This window comes from Glycine soja, chromosome 11 (genome assembly GCF_004193775.1).
Source record: "Glycine soja cultivar W05 chromosome 11, ASM419377v2, whole genome shotgun sequence".
Classification (NCBI taxonomy): domain Eukaryota; kingdom Viridiplantae; phylum Streptophyta; class Magnoliopsida; order Fabales; family Fabaceae; genus Glycine; species Glycine soja.
In genome coordinates, this window is record NC_041012.1 from 3,294,512 (window position 1) to 3,314,637 (window position 20,126).

Genomic DNA, 20,126 nt, shown 5'->3' on the forward strand with positions numbered 1-20,126 from the left:
TGCGAAGAAAATAGTTAGTGGTTATCATTTAGAGCGTGCATGGTACCTAATTTCTCATCAAGCATCTGGGAAAATCGGTGAAATCAGAAATGAAACAATTATGTTCACGAAACTTCATCAAGGATACTTCTATGGTTCAGATGGTATTTAAGTTTTAAATTAGAATAGTTCTAAATCTTAAATAATCATTCTCCTACTATTTTACTTACTTTTTTTATATGATAAATATTAAATGTATTTTATATTTTCAAGACATTAATTAAGACGAATTTGTAAGAGAAGTAATAGAATGATATAACATTGCTCTTTAAATTATACTTTGTTTTTTAATGGCTCGTGGGCTCGTGGCTGCTTCTATTTAAAATACATAGAAAGATATCACAGATAGAGTTTTCTTCTGTTTACTATCCTCTCTTCATTTTCCCTTTTGCGAAAGGGTTTGCTAGTTCAGCTGTTACATCAGGCTATATCCTTGAATCGATCATTCGTCCCTAATATAGGTAAAAAAATTTAAGATGTGAATTGTACTTACTCGCAATTCTATTGGAACTAGGAATGTAAATTGAGCACTTGAAACTTAAGCTTCACTTGGAAAAACATGTAATGTTATTACTTGACTCATTCAGAAGAAACTAAAGTTTAGATTCGACTTGTTATGTGTTAAAAGATATGATAAAAAGCAAGGAAATTAATTAATTATATATATAACACTTGCATATAATAGAATTTAAAGATAAATTTGAAATAATTTATTTAATAAAAACAAAAACTTAATTGAAGTTGAATTTGTAAATAGCTTGGCCAATTTTCAATGTTATAGAAATACTTGTAACGGATTTTTTATTATTAATTAAAATTCATCAAAAATTACTATTTTTATTAAAATTTGAAATAACTTAAGTGAAGTTGAATTTGTAAATAATTTATTTAATAAGTATCACTCACGATTTTATAATTTTAATACATTTTGATCAATAATATAAAGTGTATTAAAAAAACTGTATTAACATACTGGAAATTAATCGATGCCCCATCCACCACTTCAAACACATACTAAAAAAAATTGTTAGCAATATTTTTAATTGTATAGTACATAATTTTTACTGACATTGATCTTAATTTTTTTTTTTACCTTAATCCTAAACGTTAACTCCAATCTTATGTTTTATGTTCTGCGTTATAAATTAAAATAAAAATCTTAAGTTTTATGTTTGGCTAATTCATAATGGTTTATATGAGATCGATATTCCAAACATCTTCAATGCTCACTTTTGAAATGCTTAGCATCATAGAGCACTCCACATTCTTGAATATCTTACGTATATCTTGAATAATGAGTGTATATCATCATATCAAATATGAAAACTTTTGAAAATTGAAGTGAAATGCTAGTGGTATACCAAACGCGGTTTTCTTTATGTTTTTATTTTCAAATCTGAAAATAATTTTCCTATGGTATCACCACACAGTCAAAAAGTGCGGCAGTTCCCTCTTTGAATACCTAATTTTGGTTTTCGAGATAATATAGTACAATAGGACTGTATAATATTACTCCATATACCTGTAAAATCAACGGAAAGCTGTTTTGGTTAGAATTTCGATATATTTTTGTTATATAAAACCTTATTTAATTAAAATGCGCGTTAAACATGGAAACTGAATGATCACGTTTTGTTGCTTATCTACATGGAATTAAGTTATTCACATGCTTTCTTTTTTTTGCAATCTAATGGAACTTGACTTTAGGTTATATATGACCCTTCAAAATTATGTACGTACACGAGTTGAGAAAACGATTTTCAGTATAGTTGATCATTGAAATAAACAATAATGCAGCGTGGCTGGCCTGAATATTGTTTGAAACGAACATTTAAGATTTCTGTATTTATACTATTGAAATTGAAGACAAGTCATTACAGGTCAATTAGTCAATATGTGTAGCATTTGTTTCAACGTCGAAACATGACATAGGGACATGGTTTTATGCATGGCACCAGCTACACAACACAACTCTAGGAAAATGTTCAAGTGCTAGAAAACATTTCCATTTGAACAGGTTAATTAAGGAACCCAATCCAATGACTAACTGACAATAATATTCCCAATCTTCGCTAACCAAGTAAAAAAAGCTATACTATAAACAGAAGGTTGGTATGTCTTCTCTTGTCGCTTTATATGATGATTCTATATAGATGTGGCAACAGGGAATCTGATAGCCTATATGTCGATCGAGCTAATGCCAACCACCATCACCATTACGATTCATATTATAAACCAAATGGCTGAATTAGGTCAACTAATTTGGCCTTTTTGTTACGATTAAAAGGTACTGTTTTATACTAAATGTAATATTAAATATGCCATATGCTTGCAATTACTAGCTAGCTAGTGTCGCCCATGGCTAGTAACTAAGAAGTCCATGACATTATGATAAAGGGCCATGAAACTAATGCTTCATGACGCGTAAATAGAGCTATTCTTTTTTCTTCTTCAATGACCAAATGATGCTTTATCACGACTCAGAACTAATATTTTTGCCAACTTGCAAAGGTCATACCCTCACCTTATCAAGTTTAATAGGGAAGGGCACTGAGAGTGCCAATATTCAACATTATCAAACAAAGAGTGACAATATTCAACAGTAGTACAACTGCGGAGTCAACAAAAGCATTTATTATACTTAAGGTTCATTATTTTTGTAGATGCTGCATTTGCTGCCAAAGGGTCCATCACGAGAGTCTGGTTTAAGTTCTTATGCATGTTGCGTAGGAGTAATTTCTTTGCTGTTTCTAGATAGTGCTTGCGTCATTACTATAACTCATCTAATTTAATCTAATCGATGCTTTAAACCTTTCTAACTACTTAATTAATAGAGTCAAGTGGAATGGGAAGAAGTGAGTTTCATTAGCTACTAGTATTTGTTTATCTACAATATGATTATATGACCCTTGTGAACATTGTATTTTGTAAAGGAGGAAGTGGTGGGAGACAACTCCTGTCTTGTACCAAACAGCGGATTCTTCACGGCGACGCAGAGCCAAGAGCTATGATTCTTCCCAAGTATTAACTTCTGGTTTTTAAAATTCTATTTTCAAATCTGCAATAGATCTTATAATGTTTTGAAATTTAATTATACCAATGCATAATTTTATTGTCATTTTCCCATCTCTTGACAACGGGGCTTTCCAAATTCTCATACACAAGACAAGACTTTGGTTCTATAGCTATCTCTGGCTCAAATTATCAAGCAGTCCTTTTCTTAATCCATTTGACGCATGTGGAGGGAACGGTTGTAATTTTTAAAAACGGCTAGAGTATTTTCCAAACATTTTTCAGTTTCTAGCTGTTCGAGAGAAGTTTCTATTAAGAACTATCGGATGAAATGACATATACAAATCATATATATATATATATATATATATATATATATATAGATATTGAATAACACACCGTGTGTTTATCAAATATTTTTTTATTTCAAATGTGCAATGCAAAGAAGATTACATAATGATAGTATAAAATATTTTATATAATCATTTAATTATAACTATGATATATTTGTTAACTTTTAAAATAATTATTTTAAATTAATTTAAATAATAATTTGTGATTAGATAATAGTGTAAAATTATTTTTAAGTAATTTAGTATATAGACATTAAACTAATTTTCAATAACATGAATTCTTATATATTTTAAATAATAAAGTAATTGTATTTATTATATATTTTTTTTAAATTGAGTACGAGGAGAGAGACAAAGTTCATTTCTATTATTTTTATTTTTCTATGCTGGAGCAGTAAATGTTTTTTTTTGTTTTTTTTTTTCTATTATATTCACTATTATGATTTTTTTTTCTTCCCCTTTGTCCATGTCGCTTTCTTCTATCTATCTAATTCACCACCAATGAGGTGGATGTTTACTATTATTATGATTATTGTTTCACTTACATTCGTTTCTTTCCGAAGTAGGAGTAGTTCTTAGAATAGTAGGTATTGGGGTGGATGGAATGAATTCAATTTGGTAACTTTGGAATGTCTGAAATCTAAGACTAGCAGAAACAGTAGTTATGATTCGTTCTTCACTTTTCTTGTTTTTTTTTTCTCAAGAAGAAAGGCAAGAAGAGGAAAGAGAATTGGTTCCCAATTGAAATTGATCCACACCAAACTGCTAGTCCGAATCAAATCCAAAGTTCTTTCGTGATAGTAGTATCATTTAGGTGCCATCCACCGGTAAGCGATCCCTAGAAGAATGATTCTTATTTCTGGAAGTAGTATACCTCTGTGTGCTGCATCAGTGTCCTATATGCTCTCCGCTTCTGGTTTGGCATGCACATTAAAAGTAGCTCCTCTTTGCCCCTTCTTTTCTAAACTTCGAAAATACGCCAACGCGAATCACGTTTCTATACACAAACGTCCTTTTCCCACTCAACAGTCAACACCCTCCCTTTCCCACTCATCATAGTTCAAAATATGAGACCCTTTTAATTACTTCAACAAAGAGAACTGCGTGAGTTCCACATCACTCATGTCTGCTTCCAACTTGTCACCATTTCCATGCATGACCATGACATGAAGAACAAGAGGACCTATCTCCGTGCTTCCCTTTTTCTCACTCACGAGGGGAGGAGCCAGTGTGAATACTCATACTAAACAACAAGACCCCCTCAAAAGTTAAGCATTCTCACAGAAAAATAAACCATTCCTTGCTTCGTTCTCTTTAAATTGAGAAAATGCGGCGGCAACCATTGTTTCTGTTTTTGCTTTTATCATGTTTATTGAGCTCAAGTACTGGTTTATCTCAAGTTTTGTCCCTCGAGACAGAGACTCAAATTCTACTGCGGGTCAAGAACACTCAGCTTGAAGACAAAAACAAGAGTCTCAAAAACTGGGTGCCCAACACCGACCTCAACCCCAGCAGCTGGACCGGCATTACCTGCGACTCACGAATTCACTCACTTGTCTCCATTGACCTCTCCGAAACTGGAGTCTACGACGAGTTCCCCTTCGGTTTTTGTCGCATTCACACCCTCCAAAGCCTTTTCGTGGCTTCCAATTTCCTCACCAACTCAATCTCCCTCAACTCTCTGCTTCTCTGTTCCCACCTCCGTCTCTTGAACCTCTCCGACAATTATTTCGTCGGAGTCCTGCCGGAATTCCCGCCGGAGTTCACCGAATTGAGAGAGCTAGACCTCTCAAAGAACAACTTCACCGGCGACATTCCGGCGAGTTTTGGACAGTTTCCACATCTGAGAGCGCTCGTTTTATCCGGAAACCTCCTCGGCGGAACGATTCCTCCCTTCTTAGTTCTTAGGCAACCTCAGTGAGTTAACTCATTTGGAACTCGCTTACAACCCCTTCAAACCAGGACCTTTGCCTTCCCAACTAGGAAACCTCTCCAATCTCGAAACACTGTTCCTCGTCGATGTAAACCTCGTAGGGGAAATTCCACACTCCATCGGGAACCTCACCTCGCTCAAGAATTTCTATTTGTCTCAAAACTCCCTGTCAGGTAATATCCCAAACAGCATTTCAGGTCTGAAAAACGTTGAACAAATTAAACTTTTTCAGAACCAGCTTTCCGGCGAATTACCCCAAGGTTTAGGAAACCTGAGCAGTTTCATTTGCTTAGACCTCTCTCAGAACGCTCTCACGGGAAAACTACCAGACACAATCGCTTCATTGCATCTCTCTTCTCTCAACCTGAACGACAATTTTCTCAGGGGAGAAATTCCCGAAAGTCTATCTTCAAACCCGAATCTGAAGCAACTGAAACTCTTCAACAACAGCTTCAACCAATGACTTGGTGGGAGAGTTGCCAAAGTATCTCTGCCAGGGGAACAAACTGGAGCATCTCATCACGTTCGTGAATCGCTTCTCTGGAACGCTCCCTCAACAATACGGCGAGTGTGGTTCACTTCAATATGTCAGAATCCAGAACAATCAGTTCTAGGGCCCGGTGCCGCCATCGTTTTGGGCCCTTAATGGGCTTCAGTTTCTGGAAATGTCCACCAACAGGTTCCAAGGCCTGTCTCTGGTTCCATCTCTAGGGGACTCACTAAACTCATTTTGTCCGGTAACAGCTTTTCTGACAATTTCCCAATAGAAATATGTGAACTTCAAAACCTCCTTGAGATTGACGTCAGCAAGAACCGCTTCACCGGTCAAGTTCCCACCTGCGTAACTAGGTTGATTAAGTTACAGAAACTTAGACTTCAAGATAACATGTTTACCGGCGAAGTTCCCAGTAACGTGAGACTCTGGACTGACATGACAGAGTTGAACTTGTCGTTTAACCGGTTCAATCCCGCCAAAACTCGGAAATTTACCGGATTTGACATACCTTGATCTCGCCGTTAATTCTTTAAAAGGGGAGATTCCGGTGAAGTTGACAAACTTGAGACTCAACCAATTCAACGTCTCTGGTAACAAGTTGCACGGGGTGGTTCCTTTAGGTTTCAACCGCCAAGTGTACTTGTCGGGTCTAATGGGAAACCCTGATCTCTGTAGCCCCGTTATGAAAACCCTGCCTTCGTGCTCCAAACGCAGGCCGTTTTCTCTGCTTGCTATTGTCGTTTTAGTTTGCTGCGTTTCGCTCCTCGTGGGGTCCACGTTGTGGTTCCTGAAGAACAAGACGCGTGGTTATGGCTGCAAATCCAAGAAGAGCTCTTATATGTCAACCGCGTTTCAGAGAGTGGGGTTCAATGAAGAAGACATGGTTCCGAACTTAACCGGTAACAACGTGATTGGCACAGGGAGTTCGGGTCGGGTCTACAGAGTGAGGCTCAAGACGGGGCAAACGGTGGCGGTGAAGAAATTGTTTGGTGGCGCGCAAAAGCCTGACATGGAAATGGTGTTCAGGGCCGAGATTGAGAGTCTGGGAATGATTCGGCATGCAAATATTGTGAAACTGTTGTTTAGTTGCAGCGTTGAAGAGTTTAGGATATTGGTGTATGAGTACATGGAGAATGGGAGCTTAGGGGACGTATTGCATGGTGAGGACAAGTGTGGGTAGTTAGTGGATTGGTCTAGGAGAGTCGCAATTGCTGTGGGTGCGGCTCAGGGGTTGGCTTATTTGCACCATGATTCTGTGCCTGCTATTGTTCACAGAGACGTCAAGAGTAATAACATTTTGCTGGACCGTGAGTTTGTGCCCAGAGTAGCAGATTTTGGACTCGCTAAGACTTTGCAGCGTGAGGCCACCCAGGGTGCTATGTCCAGGGTTGCTGGATCATATGGTTACATTGCTCCAGGTCAGTTTTCTTTTGTTTTTCTCCATATTTATCAACAAAATTTTATAGTAATGTTAGGGAGGGAATTTGCCGAGAGAACACATGCGTAAATTAGATTATTAGTTAGGACAAAAGCTACTTCAAATTAATATTGTTTCAACTCAGTCAATTTTCAACCCATAATCAATTCTTTTAAACATCTCAAGATTTAACTAAAACCGGATTAAATAGTAGTATTTCAATGTGACTTTAGATGATTCGATCAGAATCTTAACATGTATGAAAATGACTGAGATGGGTGTGAATGTGTAAAGGGAATGTGTACCTAATTGATTCTATTTCAGAGTATGCTTATACAGTAAAAGTGACTGAGAAGAGCGATGTCTATAGTTTTGGGATGGTGCTGATGGAATTGATCACGGGCAAGAGGCCTAATGATTTTCCATTTGGTGAGAACAAGGATATAGTGAAGTGGATCACTGAGACTGTTTTATCACCATCTCCTGAAAGAGGAAGTGGCAATATTGGGATAGGAAAAGATTATATTATGAGCCAGATTGTTGATCCGAGATTGAACCCAGTCACTTGTGATTATGAAGAGATAGAGAGGGTTTTGTATGTGGCCCTACTCTGCACCTCAGCGTTTCCCATTAATAGACCCTCAATGCGAAGGGTGGTTGAATTGCTCAAGGACCATAAACTGTCATGATGCTGTGTTGAGCTTCCCAAGCTCTGTCCACAAAAGGATCCCAAATTTTGCATTGCAGTGGCGATAAGCACCACATGAAAGCTATTGATGGCTGTGTATGCAAGAAAACTTAGTTAGGAGCAAATTTTGAGCATATTTATTATTAAGGATTGAATAGCTATATGAGTGGTTATTTAGTTGTTCATTGTATGTAAATCTTGTTGTATATATGATGGCACGTGAATCCTGTCTTTGATCAAAGTAAAAGTAAGTAGTGAATTCGAAAGCTATGTCACAGCCATACTATACTGAAAAAGAAATACCTTCCTGCAGGCTTTAGCATATCTTTGTTTTTTCTCCCTCTTTTTCTTTATCCATTTTTGGAGCATAACTGTAAAAAAAAAAAAAAAAAGTTGGCTTGCATTCTTTTACAATAGCGTATCACTCATCTGATCCACATTTGATTCCAACGTTCATATGTCTAAGTATTACATTGTCACATTGGTACTTGACATATATGTCACAAGTTTAATTTTGGTAACCAAAATTGATCTGTTGGAATGTTTATTCAAGATAGCTACTAGACAGTAGATACTAGAGAGTTTGGAGTAACCCTTTGTTGGAGTGTTGACAGCAAGAGAGTTGCAATAATGTCGATACCTTTTATAGGGTGAATTTGCCTTCCTTCTTTCCTCCCTAAAAAAAAGAGAGAGTATGATTGCTTAGGTATGGCCGAATCTGTCTCTCTTATGTTTCCCTCATGAACGCTTGGTTTTCAAGCAAGGGTGATTCCACTACAAAAAGCTGCAGTTGTTGAAACGTGAAGGCAAGTGGGTATTGACTACTGATGGAGAAGGCCCATCTCACATGCGGTTCTGAAAAAATATGGAGAGTGGTTCTTTATTAGATTGATGATCCATCCATCTTTTGAAGTATTATGTGGGCATCCATCAGAAAAGCGATACAAACCAAGCCTTTGTCACAGGCTAACAGGTTCATAGCATGTGCTATGTAGACATTAAGGTAGGACAATTTTTTTCTACTTGACTTCGTGTCTACCATAATTGCCTGATCATGCAGCAATTTCAATTATGTTTTCCAAAAACATAGACAAGTAGAATCAATGGAGGGGTAATAAGAAGCTAATATCATAACCAATCAACATCTAAACAGAATATAGATAAAATTATAGAAAAATATACTCCTTTAGTATTTTTTTCAAGTATTATTCGATGGTTTGAGGGGGAAAAAACAGTATTATCCCATGGAAAAGATATATATTTATCATATCATATATATGTTGGTCAAAGACAGCAAGTTAAGCAATAGCACGCAAGTCAATAGCTTCATAAAGAACTTCAAACTGGTGTGTTTGCTGAGTTAATGACCTTTTAGTCCTCTTAATACATCCAAGAAGAAGAGCATCTGATTCCAAAATGCCAAGCACAAACAAGTAGCCAGGGATAAAATTATAAAAATAAAAAAATGAATGCAAAAATAACGGTTAATGTAGTTAAAATCTAATGTTAACAGAGATAATAGTAAAACAGAGAGACAAATGCAAGCATAAAATGTAAATGCAGATAAGATAAAAACATACATTATATATGGATAAAAGAATATTTCTTACGCTGGGATTTTTCAGGCAGAATGTTAGATGGAAAAAGTAAAGGCTCGTGCTAAATACGCCTCCATGATTCACCAAAAAAATAAAATACACTTCTATGTTTGTTATGTAAGTTCTCCTTGTTTCTCTGTATAATTGGTAACAAGAGAAGAAAGGGAGGCTTCCTTACCAAACATGGATGTATATTTAGCGAGAGCCGATCAAGCCCAAATCACTCAATCATGCAAATCCATCCATTGTCCATAATACTTGCACCTAAAAAACAATTCCTTTTCATTTCACAATCTGGTAGCGTACATCTTGTTGAGGCTTTTTAATAATTCTATATGCTACACAAAGTTTTGCCTAAACGAATCTAAGTAATAACTAACCAGGCCTCTGCAATTGGTGTAAATGCTCTTGTGTATCTAAGTTAAAACCACTTTTTAAGTTGAACTTAAATGCTCTTGCTAATCTTGTGAATAATGAGAGAATATCTATTTATTATTATGTGAGTCATGCCATATGTTATACAGCCTTTTTTCGTGACAATAAATCAATAATGACATCAAAGGCAAATCAATAGAAAAAGTTAACTTGAGATGGAAGGAATTCTTCTTTACGTGAAGAATGTATTATTGATATATGTCTCTAATAAAAGGATTCGAGTCTTTTCTATTTCATTTGAAAGAAAAAAGGACACCTCTTTCTTTTTTAGATCATATTTCTTTCTTTGACTAGTAAGACATAATTTTTGTTGATAAAATAATGATATTTTTTTATGAATATAGATTTATAATAATTATAAAATTCACTGCTAGTTATTACATTAATAGAATGGTACCCTTTCATTTCAAGAAAACCACACACTCTTCTTGAGGTTGATTTAATAAAAGGATATTAATTTTTTAGCTTATAAAAAATAATATAAAGGATAATTTTAGATAAATAATTCAATTGAACACTTATTCAATAAGTATTTATGTTGTAAGCAATTATATACAAGTTATTTTCATAATTAATAAAATAAAAGGGATCAAAATATTAGTAAAATTGTAATGAACTATTATTTTTTAGCATATTCAAACTGTTTTAAACTAGATCTAAGAATCTAATTATGAAAATTATAGGAGATTTATTAACCGATTGACAAGTATACCAATTTTGTAACAAGTAGTAAAGTATTTGACTCAGAAGTTTGAGCGTTGATAGAGATAAAATAAAACAAAAGATAAAATAAGATGAATAAAATATAAGATTAGATAAAATTTGAAGTAGAGAAGGCAAGAGGAAAAAAAAAAAAAACAATAACTTTAATGTTAAGAGTCTCTTCAGGATAAGATAATGTTGACCCTTGGTATGCCAAAAGTACTCATGTAATTAATTTCCACTGGTATGTTAAACTACCCTATTTTTAGTTTCCCGCACAGATCTAGTTTTATTATGTGGACAAAATAAATATCAATATATTTCTAGCATTGAATTTATTAAGATATCCTTATCCTTTTGATATCTTAAATAAATATTTTTAAATATACTTTTAATATATTTTTATTATAAAAATAACTTATATTTAACGAATATTAAAGATTTCATTAGAAATTTTTGGGATAGATGTATTAAACCTGAAAAAGGATCCATGTTATAATTCTAGCAACGTAAATAAATAATAGTATTTTGCATATTATTAAAAAAATGTAGTTATTTGATTTTGAAACAGATAAAAAAACATTAACTTGATTTTGAAATTTGAAACCCATTCAAATTCAAATAAATAAATGTAATAAAATTCAAATTAAACCCCAAATAAATAGTTGTAACAGTATGTGCGAATCTTAATGGAGTAATTTAGAAATAAGGTATAGTACGTTAGGTTGCAATTGCATAAAGCATCGACGTGGAGATGGATGAGTTACATTGGGCGCGTGAAAAGTGGAGGAAAGAAGGGTAAAATTGGACGGCAATAAAGTTTGAGTTAACGTTTCCCGATGACATGAAAAGAAAGAATACAAGTTAAGTGTTAACCGCGGTAAATTTATATTTTTTACCCGTCTCCATAGTCCACCCATGATCACATTCACAACCACACCTATAAAAGAACGAAAGCCAAACAGAGAAACGGATCATTGGACCAGAGAAGCGTCTTAATAAACGCTAACCTCTGTACCATTCTTCTTCTTAAAAATGAGAGAGTGCATTTCCATCCACATTGGCCAGGCCGGCATTCAGGTCGGAAATGCTTGCTGGGAGCTTTATTGCCTCGAGCATGCCATTCAGGTTCCCAATTTCAATACATTCATTCATTATTATCTCCATCCCCCTTACTAGTTACTACATACTTGCATGAATCTTGAACCATTTCACATTCAACATATCACTATTGCTCATCATTTGGCCACAAAATCCATATCTGTTTCGGATATTACTAATCAACCAACGCATAATATGACGTTAGTTTTTTTTTCTTTAACTAATTTATAATTTATGATTCGAATTCTTTGCTGTTTATGATCAATTTAGCGTTCATCTACGTTGATCTAACGTTCTGCCATTCGCAATCTACAGCCATACCTTGGTAACCATCTTCAGTTTAAAAAAAATAAAAATCTATGAGCATGCTTTGTAGCTAATTTAAAAAGAGTCCTTGGATGTTGAGCATTACTGTGTTGTTTTTTAGGCTGATGGGCAGATGCCGAGTGATAAGACCATAGGTGGTGGTGACGATGCTTTCAACACCTTCTTCAGCGAGACCGGTGCCGGAAAGCACGTGCCTCGTGCAGTTTTCGTGGATCTCGAGCCCACTGTCATTGATGAAATCAGAACTGGCACATACCGCCAATTGTTCCATCCTGAGCAGCTCATCAGTGGAAAGGAAGATGCAGCAAACAACTTCGCTCGTGGCCATTATACTAGTACTGTTTTTTCCCCATTTCAAAAATTGTGCCTTTTCTTTGATTGTGTAATAAGTAATTAACAGTTTTTTTTTTTCTTATGGTGATCTCTCAATTCAGTTGGGAAGGAGATAGTTGATCTTTGCTTGGATCGTATCAGAAAGCTTGCGGACAACTGCACTGGTCTCCAGGGTTTTCTGGTTTTTAATGCCGTTGGTGGTGGCACTGGTTCGGGTCTTGGATCCCTTCTCTTGGAACGGCTTTCCGTAGATTATGGCAAGAAATCCAAGCTGGGTTTCACTGTGTATCCTTCACCACAAGTTTCAACCTCTGTTGTTGAGCCTTACAACAGTGTCCTTTCCACCCATTCCCTTTTGGAGCACACTGATGTTGCCGTGCTACTTGATAACGAAGCCATATATGATATTTGCAGGCGTTCCCTTGACATTGAGAGACCCACTTACACTAACCTTAACCGCTTAGTTTCTCAGGTTTGCGTTTCTTCAACACTTATAAGTTGAAACAAACTCTGCAATATCATTTTACGAGTCTACCATCAATTTAGTCCTTCAAGTATTACCCTCTTTCTCAAATAATTTTTAAATTAATGAAATTATGTAAGTTGTTCCTAAAGTATTGATTATTGAATATCTATCAATTTAGTCCTATGTTATATTTTACTAATGTCTAAGGACCAATTTGAAGGATTTTTCAAGACTTGGGAGACTATTTAAGACAAAAGAGTAAAACTTTAGGGATGAAAAAAAATTGATGGTTTATTATCCGGTTTTATGACATGTGATCGATATGGCTTCTTTATGATCATATTTTCAGGTGATATCATCACTGACTGCATCTCTGAGATTTGATGGTGCCCTGAATGTGGATGTTACTGAGTTCCAGACTAACCTGGTACCATATCCGAGGATTCACTTCATGCTTTCATCCTATGCTCCCGTGATTTCAGCAGAGAAGGCATACCATGAACAGCTTTCAGTTGCAGAGATCACAAACAGCGCGTTTGAGCCATCCTCTATGATGGCCAAGTGCGACCCTCGCCACGGCAAGTACATGGCTTGTTGTCTGATGTACAGAGGCGATGTGGTTCCTAAAGATGTTAATGCAGCCGTAGCCATTATCAAGACAAAACGCACCATCCAATTTGTTGATTGGTGTCCCACTGGGTTCAAGTGTGGCATAAATTATCAGCCTCCAACAGTTGTTCCAGGGGGAGATCTTGCCAAGGTGCAAAGAGCAGTGTGCATGATCTCCAACTCCACTAGTGTTGCTGAGGTTTTCTCACGCATTGACCACAAATTTGACCTTATGTATGCCAAGAGAGCGTTTGTGCACTGGTATGTTGGTGAGGGCATGGAAGAGGGTGAGTTCTCTGAGGCTCGTGAAGATCTTGCTGCCCTTGAGAAGGATTATGAGGAGGTCGGAGCAGAGGCTAATGAAGGTGATGAAGGAGAGGATGGAGATGAGTATTGATTAGGGAGTTACTTTTTCGTGATGGGGTTCTTTTATGTACTTTCCTTGGCTTTATTTTGTAAGTTGTTGCCATATATGCTTGCTGTTATCTGCATGAATGGTTTGTCCATTTGATGGAGCTTGTTCTGTCCCAGCACTAAATAATTTCAATGACATGATTGTGGCGCTTTAGTTAAAATTGAAAGGTTTATGCGCAGTAATTTGATTGTCTTTGTGATTGCGGAGCTTAATTCTGTCTGATTGCATTTGAAAAAAAAAAGTATAAAAACTTACATCATGGATTGCATTTGAAATCTATAGTTTTATAGCTATTGTTTGACCTATTCTCCTTTGAGTTTTTTTTTTTTTTTTGAAAGGATTCTCCTAGAGTTTGATCTCTATAATTTGAGTAATAGAAGTTTGTATTCAAGGATTATCTAAGTTACTTAGATGAAACTCAAAGAGTAATATAAATAATGCCTAAGAAATTGCATTTGAAAGAAAACTAAACATAAATATAATTCTACAACTGCTATTTGTGTTTTTTTCAATTAGAATTGGAGTTTAATTTAACTATAATAAAAACTTATGCAAGTTATTGGTGTGTGGATCCTCTACATACAGCAGTGGTACCTCTGCAACAGTGATCCTAGCCATCCAATGGTTACTAAAAATGAAAGTATAAAATAAATAGTTGATTATGAGTGGTTGATATGTGGCTGTAGAGGCTGCAGGCGCAGGCTGTAGATAATCTAAATCCAAGTTATTGAGGGTAATTCCAGTTCTAAGAACCTAAATAACTGTCACAGTATATAAGTTTTGTCATATATTAAATAAATAAATAAAAAGATTATGCAACTTATTGAGATGTAATACCAGTTATAAGGATTTAAATAACTGCTACATAAGTTTTGTCATCTGAAAAATGAAATCATGGGTTGCACATCACGTGCTGATACATAAGTAGAGAGGCATTGGAAAAGGGATTATTTTGTTTAAGCACACAAAAAAGAAAGAAGAAATATTAGCTTTGACCACAGATTGGGTGGTCTTCCATGCGTTGATGTTCTTTTACAGTGTTGCTTCCTTAGCCTCGATGGAATCCAGATTATGGTAGTGTTTGATTGAATTATATGTGAATATATTTCAGATGAAAGTTATAAAAATTAGTGTGAATTTTATATATTTATATTTCATTTTAATTTAAATATTTTATCTCAATTCATTTTTATATTTCTTTCATTCTTATAAATCAAAAGGATGGTAACAATAATCACGTAAAACACTATTACAAATTTTGAAATGGAATGCCAACAAAGATGGCAAAGATGTAACTGGTTTGGTTTGGACGGATTGGTTTACATCGATTTTTTAATAAGAAAAATGAAATCTTACTTAAAACAACTCGCGTTTGAGTTAGATTAATTGGTCAAAATATTTAATTTTTGTCTTGTTCTTTTTTAAAACGTAATATTTTTATAAGTTAAATTTTATTAAATGAATCAAATACAACGGTTCATTGTTAGATTTTTTATTAAAAAAATTATGATGTTGTCATATTCCACTTTATTCTATCGACTCATATCTATCTTTCTAGTTATTCATAGGGATGAAATAAAACATATCATATTTAAGATAAGGAGTTTTAATAAACATAGTAAAAATAAGTTTTAAACATTTTTTTCTACAAAAAAACAATGAGACATTATCATATCTATTCTTTGTAAATATATTCAAAATATTTTTAAAAATCCATCTGAATTAGTTTCAATTAATAAAACCCTTATCACTTTCATCATTAAAGTTAATAATGTGTCGATTTTTACTTAAGTTAGGTCGATAAACTTATGTAATCAATAGTCAATAAAATTTATTTTTTTTAATTTTAAAAAATATATTATATATTACATATATTAATAATAATAATTTAATGTAAATTAATGACTCAACAATTAAGATACTAAAATTCATAATCCAACCAAAAGTTTAACGAGTTTAATTAGTTTGATTTAAGTTTGGCTCAAACATAAAATTACTCCATTCAAATTGTTTATATTAATTGGAGTCCATTTAAATTTGTAGATGATCCACACGCTCTTGCACACCTAAAATGGTGTTTTTTTATGGATGTGAACTATTTCAGCCCTGTCCCTTGCTAATCCATTCGTGCCACATTTTTTATTTTATTTTGCCCATGATTATGATAGTTTTCACTTACTATAAACCAGAAAAAGTACAATAAAGCCGCAGCTGCCAGAGAGGGTGCGTCTGGTAAATTTTTAAATGTAGAATATCAAGATTTTGGGGGAAACCATTCTTCTGCCAACTGCAGAGACGCAGGCAGAGTGTGCATAATTCTAGGGTGATGTGTAAAATGCAAGGCCAAACCAGCATAATTTGCCATGTGACAATAACCGGCCCAATTTAATTTGATTGAATTATTACCTAATAAACTATACTTACTATCTATAAAATACAAGTGCAAATGGAATTTATGTGACTTTGCAGACCTCAACTCAACCCAACCTGAATGGTAAATAGAAAGAAACACAAGAACTGAGAGAGAGAGACGGAGTCAGAGTCAGAGGTTGAAGAAGACTCAGGGTTTTCATCTCCGAAGCAAATTTGCAGCTTTTAGGGTGTCCTTGCATTGTAGATTCTAGCTGTTACACGGACTTGTATCCCTCATTCCCTCACTGTGAGAAAGGTTTCAGGCAAAATAATCGTTTTCGTTATTATTTTTTAATTACAACCTATGGAAGACAAAAAGAAGGATCAGGAACGCGGTTTCGTTTGTAATCAAGAATCTCAGACAAATTATGAACCTCAGGTATGGAACTCTCGTTTTTCTGATTAATCTTTTGTGGCTTTACAAATTCAGTTTCTTGTCAGGCCTTTTTTTTCCCTTGTTCCCCTTTCTTTCTTTCTTTCTTTCTTTCTTTCTTTCTTGTCTTAGTTCTATGTTACTAACAGAGAAGCTAAAGATTGAATTTTTATTTTTATAAATTCACTTTTTTTTTCCTTTGATAAAAATAAAAATACATTATTATATGTATTTTTTTTCTAGCTTAGGTATCTTAAGGTTCTTATCTTTTTAATTGGAATCATATGTAAAGGAATAGCATGAACACCTCTGACAAGAAGAAGCATAAAAACATGTAAATATTGCAATTTCGGTTGTTTAAATACTCCTTTTGAGTTTATTTAGATGAATATGATGATTAACTGACAGAACAACCTACAGAATGGACAGCCAAATGTGTCTGTTGGTCCTATTGCCAAAATTAGTAGTCCTCCACCTTCACGTGACAACACGCCATACTCAAATCAACAACAACAGCCTCCAATTGTTCCATGGCCCTACACTCCTCAAAATGCCACAATGCACTTCCCCACCCAAGCATCACCACCTGGTGCCTTAAATCAATGGCCGCAGTTTGCTTATTCGCAGTTATTTGCACAGTCAGCATCACCCTTTTGGCAACCTCAACCGCCAGGAGCAAATGCCCCTAAATTCTTTCAGCCCTTCACTGATACTGGCTTTCGAGGAGGACCTTCCTCAACAATACAGACACCACTTCCCAATATGTGTTACAATTACACATTTCCTGGCTTTCCAAGTAAGTATGCAACTTTTACTCTTCAATTGTCATGCAATACTTTATAATGCTGTCATTTTATAGTTGAATTTGATAGCTGTTTTGCCAAATTGTTAAATACTGTGGGAGTAGGAGTGCTTTTCCCCGCATTTCTTTCTATTGTGACTAGAGTATATTTGAATTGAATGTATCTGTACTTGAGCATAGTGAATTTTACTGATACATCATCTTATATATTATAGTCACCTGGAAAGCACGAATATGACATAGAACACAGATATATGGCAAACTTAAGTTAAAGGACGTGACAACAGGGCTATAATATGACATACAAAATTAGTATAAAATTAGCGTGAGGCATCATAGACAACTAGACGTTATAAATACTATTACTTGTATAATTATTGCCGTAATCTCATTTGTTTAGGCATAAAAATTTAATAAATAAAAGCAAGAAAATTGTAATGTGCAAGTATTAAAGTGTTCAACATGGATACAAGTCCCAAACATGACCGATATTTTGATTTTTGAAGTGTATGTGCTTCCTTCGTTGTCAATGTCCGCTACAGGTTGGGTGCAGTAAACATATAATTTAAGCTATAACATAAAGTTTGATACCTTGTTTACAGATTCTTGGAATCCATCTTCTTACATGGCTCAGCTGTACCAAATGCAGCATCCTTATGTTTTCAGTTTTCCTGGTGCACCTAACTTTTCTTCAGCAACTCCTAAGGTGCCTGATTGCTTAGCTTCCGGAGAGCATTCTTCTCAAAAAGGAATTATGAGACCACCTTCAAAACTTTCTCAGAAGCATCAACAACTTTGGGAAGCTCAGGTGAATACTTCTCCTCGGCTCACACTCAAATTTTGATCATTACGATTTCTAGTGCCTTGAGTCTTGACTACAGATATCAAGTTTTTTTTTGCAGTCAGCGGAGAATGTTAAGCTGTGGAGTGTGATAAATAAATTGCAAGCTGAAGTTTCTGATCACAAGGATCGGCTGAAGAAGCTTGAAGAAGAAGTATCCTCATTCAAAAAGGAAGCAGAAGTGCTCACTAACAAAGTTATTGGGACAATCCCGATATTAACAGAGCAACCAACAAAGAGAGGGAGGGCTAAGCGGTCATTGGCCTTGGTGGATGCATCATATGAGTCTCATCTCCCAGCTGGTGGTAAAAAGCCTGCACTAAGTAACTCTCTGTATCAGAGTAAATCACCCTTTGGAGCTGTTAAATCATCCATTTTTGAAAAAGTTATCCTTAAAAAAGTGGAAAATAAAGAAATAACTACCCGTTCCAATACTAAAATGGTGCAGCATGAAAGCAATGTTAAAGATGTGAGCTGCAACACCCAGATTAATCATAGCAACCCAATTATGTCCGCATGTCAAGGCCAAGTTCATCAGGAATATCTAGGAATCCAAACATGTGGAATTGGAGTAAGTGTTAATTCTGGAAAGGATGAAGACTTGAAAGTAGTCAACTCTGAACCATCACAACCAGATAAAGTGTTGAATAATAGTAGCATGGTTGTTTCAGCTAAGTATGCTGGAAATACTGGTAATGGGAATTTTGGGTTGACTTCTGGCATACCTTCTCAAGACACTCCAAAGGATGTGCTAGATGTAGCTCGTGGAAGTTTCATCCAACAAGGAGGAAACATAACTCCTGGATGGAGTTTGAGTTTTGCAAATGAAGAGGATGCTTTAGAAGATGTGGAAGATGCTATGGAAGAATCAGCAAAAGATGAAAATGAAGTAATGGGGGATGACACTAGCCCCGCTGCTGTAGAAATTGGTGTAACAAAAGACCTAGGTGGTGGTTGGTTGCCCCATGATGATGCTATGGCAACTAGTCCAAAAGCCAAAGCTATGTCTCCCCTTAACGACTGGTAATAGTATTTTTACAAGAAATGTCTCGTACATCTAGTTCCCTAACAATAGATTTTTAGTATAATGGGATCACTTTGCTCATCAGGGATAATCTTCTAGCTAGGTGAAAGTCACCAACTTGTCCAGCATTTTTGGTATAGACTATAGAGCAGTATGTAGATTTTTGTTAATATTTGCCATATCATTCAGGAAATTCCATGCGGTTGGTCCTTTTGAGTCACTTGTGTATGCTATTTATTAAAAAAAACTTAAATATCCTCTTCAATTTAGTTTTTTTTTTCATTTTTGGCGTTGTAATTTTTTTTTCTGGTTTAGTCCCTGGAAAATTATGTTTTATTTTTTGTCTTTAAATTGTAATTTTAGTCCCTTATAATTTTAAATCTATAATTTTGGTCCCCTATAATTTTAAATATATAATTTTATTTTTTAGATTTTTAAATCAAAACATTTAGTTCTTCTATCTTTTGAAATAAACAATTTTAGTTATTCTTTCAATTGATCATCTAAAATTAAACATTGATGTTGATGTGATATATTGGTGCTGTTTTAATAGGAAAAAGATTGAATGATGAAAAAAATAAGAGGTGTTATTTTAATAGGAATTGAATAGATTATTCAAATGCAAGATAATAAATCACTAGCACACTTATTTTGTTTAGTATATTAATATTATTTTCTGTTTATCATTAGTTGAGAGTTATTAATTTTTTTAAAAAATTATCAAAATTTAAAAATATTTAATACATAATT

The 20,126-nt window shown here is 34.8% G+C and overlaps 2 protein-coding genes and 1 pseudogene across 3 annotated transcripts; all 3 read left to right on the top strand.

The window, feature by feature from the left end:
* The first annotated feature begins 3,936 nt into the window (after positions 1 to 3,936).
* On the top strand, positions 3,937 to 8,262 carry LOC114374505 (annotated as a pseudogene).
* A 3,371-nt stretch (positions 8,263 to 11,633) lies between these two features.
* On the top strand, positions 11,634 to 14,192 carry LOC114377205 (tubulin alpha-2 chain). The gene is made up of 4 exons (XM_028335623.1): positions 11,634 to 11,801; positions 12,202 to 12,436; positions 12,536 to 12,906; positions 13,250 to 14,192. Exons 1-4 carry the CDS (start codon positions 11,709 to 11,711, stop codon positions 13,904 to 13,906), a joined length of 1,356 nt encoding a protein of 451 aa, XP_028191424.1. The 5' UTR covers positions 11,634 to 11,708; the 3' UTR covers positions 13,907 to 14,192.
* A 1,993-nt stretch (positions 14,193 to 16,185) lies between these two features.
* LOC114374990 lies at positions 16,186 to 19,657 on the top strand. Of its 2 annotated transcripts, none has more exons than XM_028332721.1 (4): positions 16,186 to 16,715; positions 17,118 to 17,505; positions 18,114 to 18,319; positions 18,414 to 19,657. In XM_028332721.1, the coding sequence occupies exons 1-4, from the start codon at positions 16,641 to 16,643 to the stop codon at positions 19,377 to 19,379; spliced, it is 1,635 nt and encodes a 544-aa protein (XP_028188522.1). In that variant the 5' UTR covers positions 16,186 to 16,640; the 3' UTR covers positions 19,380 to 19,657. The 2 variants fall into 2 exon arrangements, with proteins under 2 accessions (XP_028188522.1, XP_028188523.1); XM_028332722.1 differs by having other exon boundaries at positions 16,188 to 16,715; positions 17,130 to 17,505.
* The last annotated feature ends 469 nt before the right edge of the window (positions 19,658 to 20,126 follow it).

Coding starts and splice junctions, on each gene's coding strand:
- LOC114377205 (XM_028335623.1), top strand. CDS start 11,709: ATGAGAGAGTGCATTTCCATCCACATTGGCCAGGCCGGCATTCAGGTC. Junction 11,802..12,201: donor GCCTCGAGCATGCCATTCAG/GTTCCCAATTTC, acceptor GTTGTTTTTTAG/GCTGATGGGCAGATGCCGAG. Junction 12,437..12,535: donor CGCTCGTGGCCATTATACTA/GTACTGTTTTTT, acceptor CTCTCAATTCAG/TTGGGAAGGAGATAGTTGAT.
- LOC114374990 (XM_028332721.1), top strand. CDS start 16,641: ATGGAAGACAAAAAGAAGGATCAGGAACGCGGTTTCGTTTGTAATCAA. Junction 16,716..17,117: donor AGACAAATTATGAACCTCAG/GTATGGAACTCT, acceptor ATTAACTGACAG/AACAACCTACAGAATGGACA. Junction 18,320..18,413: donor AACAACTTTGGGAAGCTCAG/GTGAATACTTCT, acceptor TTTTTTTTGCAG/TCAGCGGAGAATGTTAAGCT.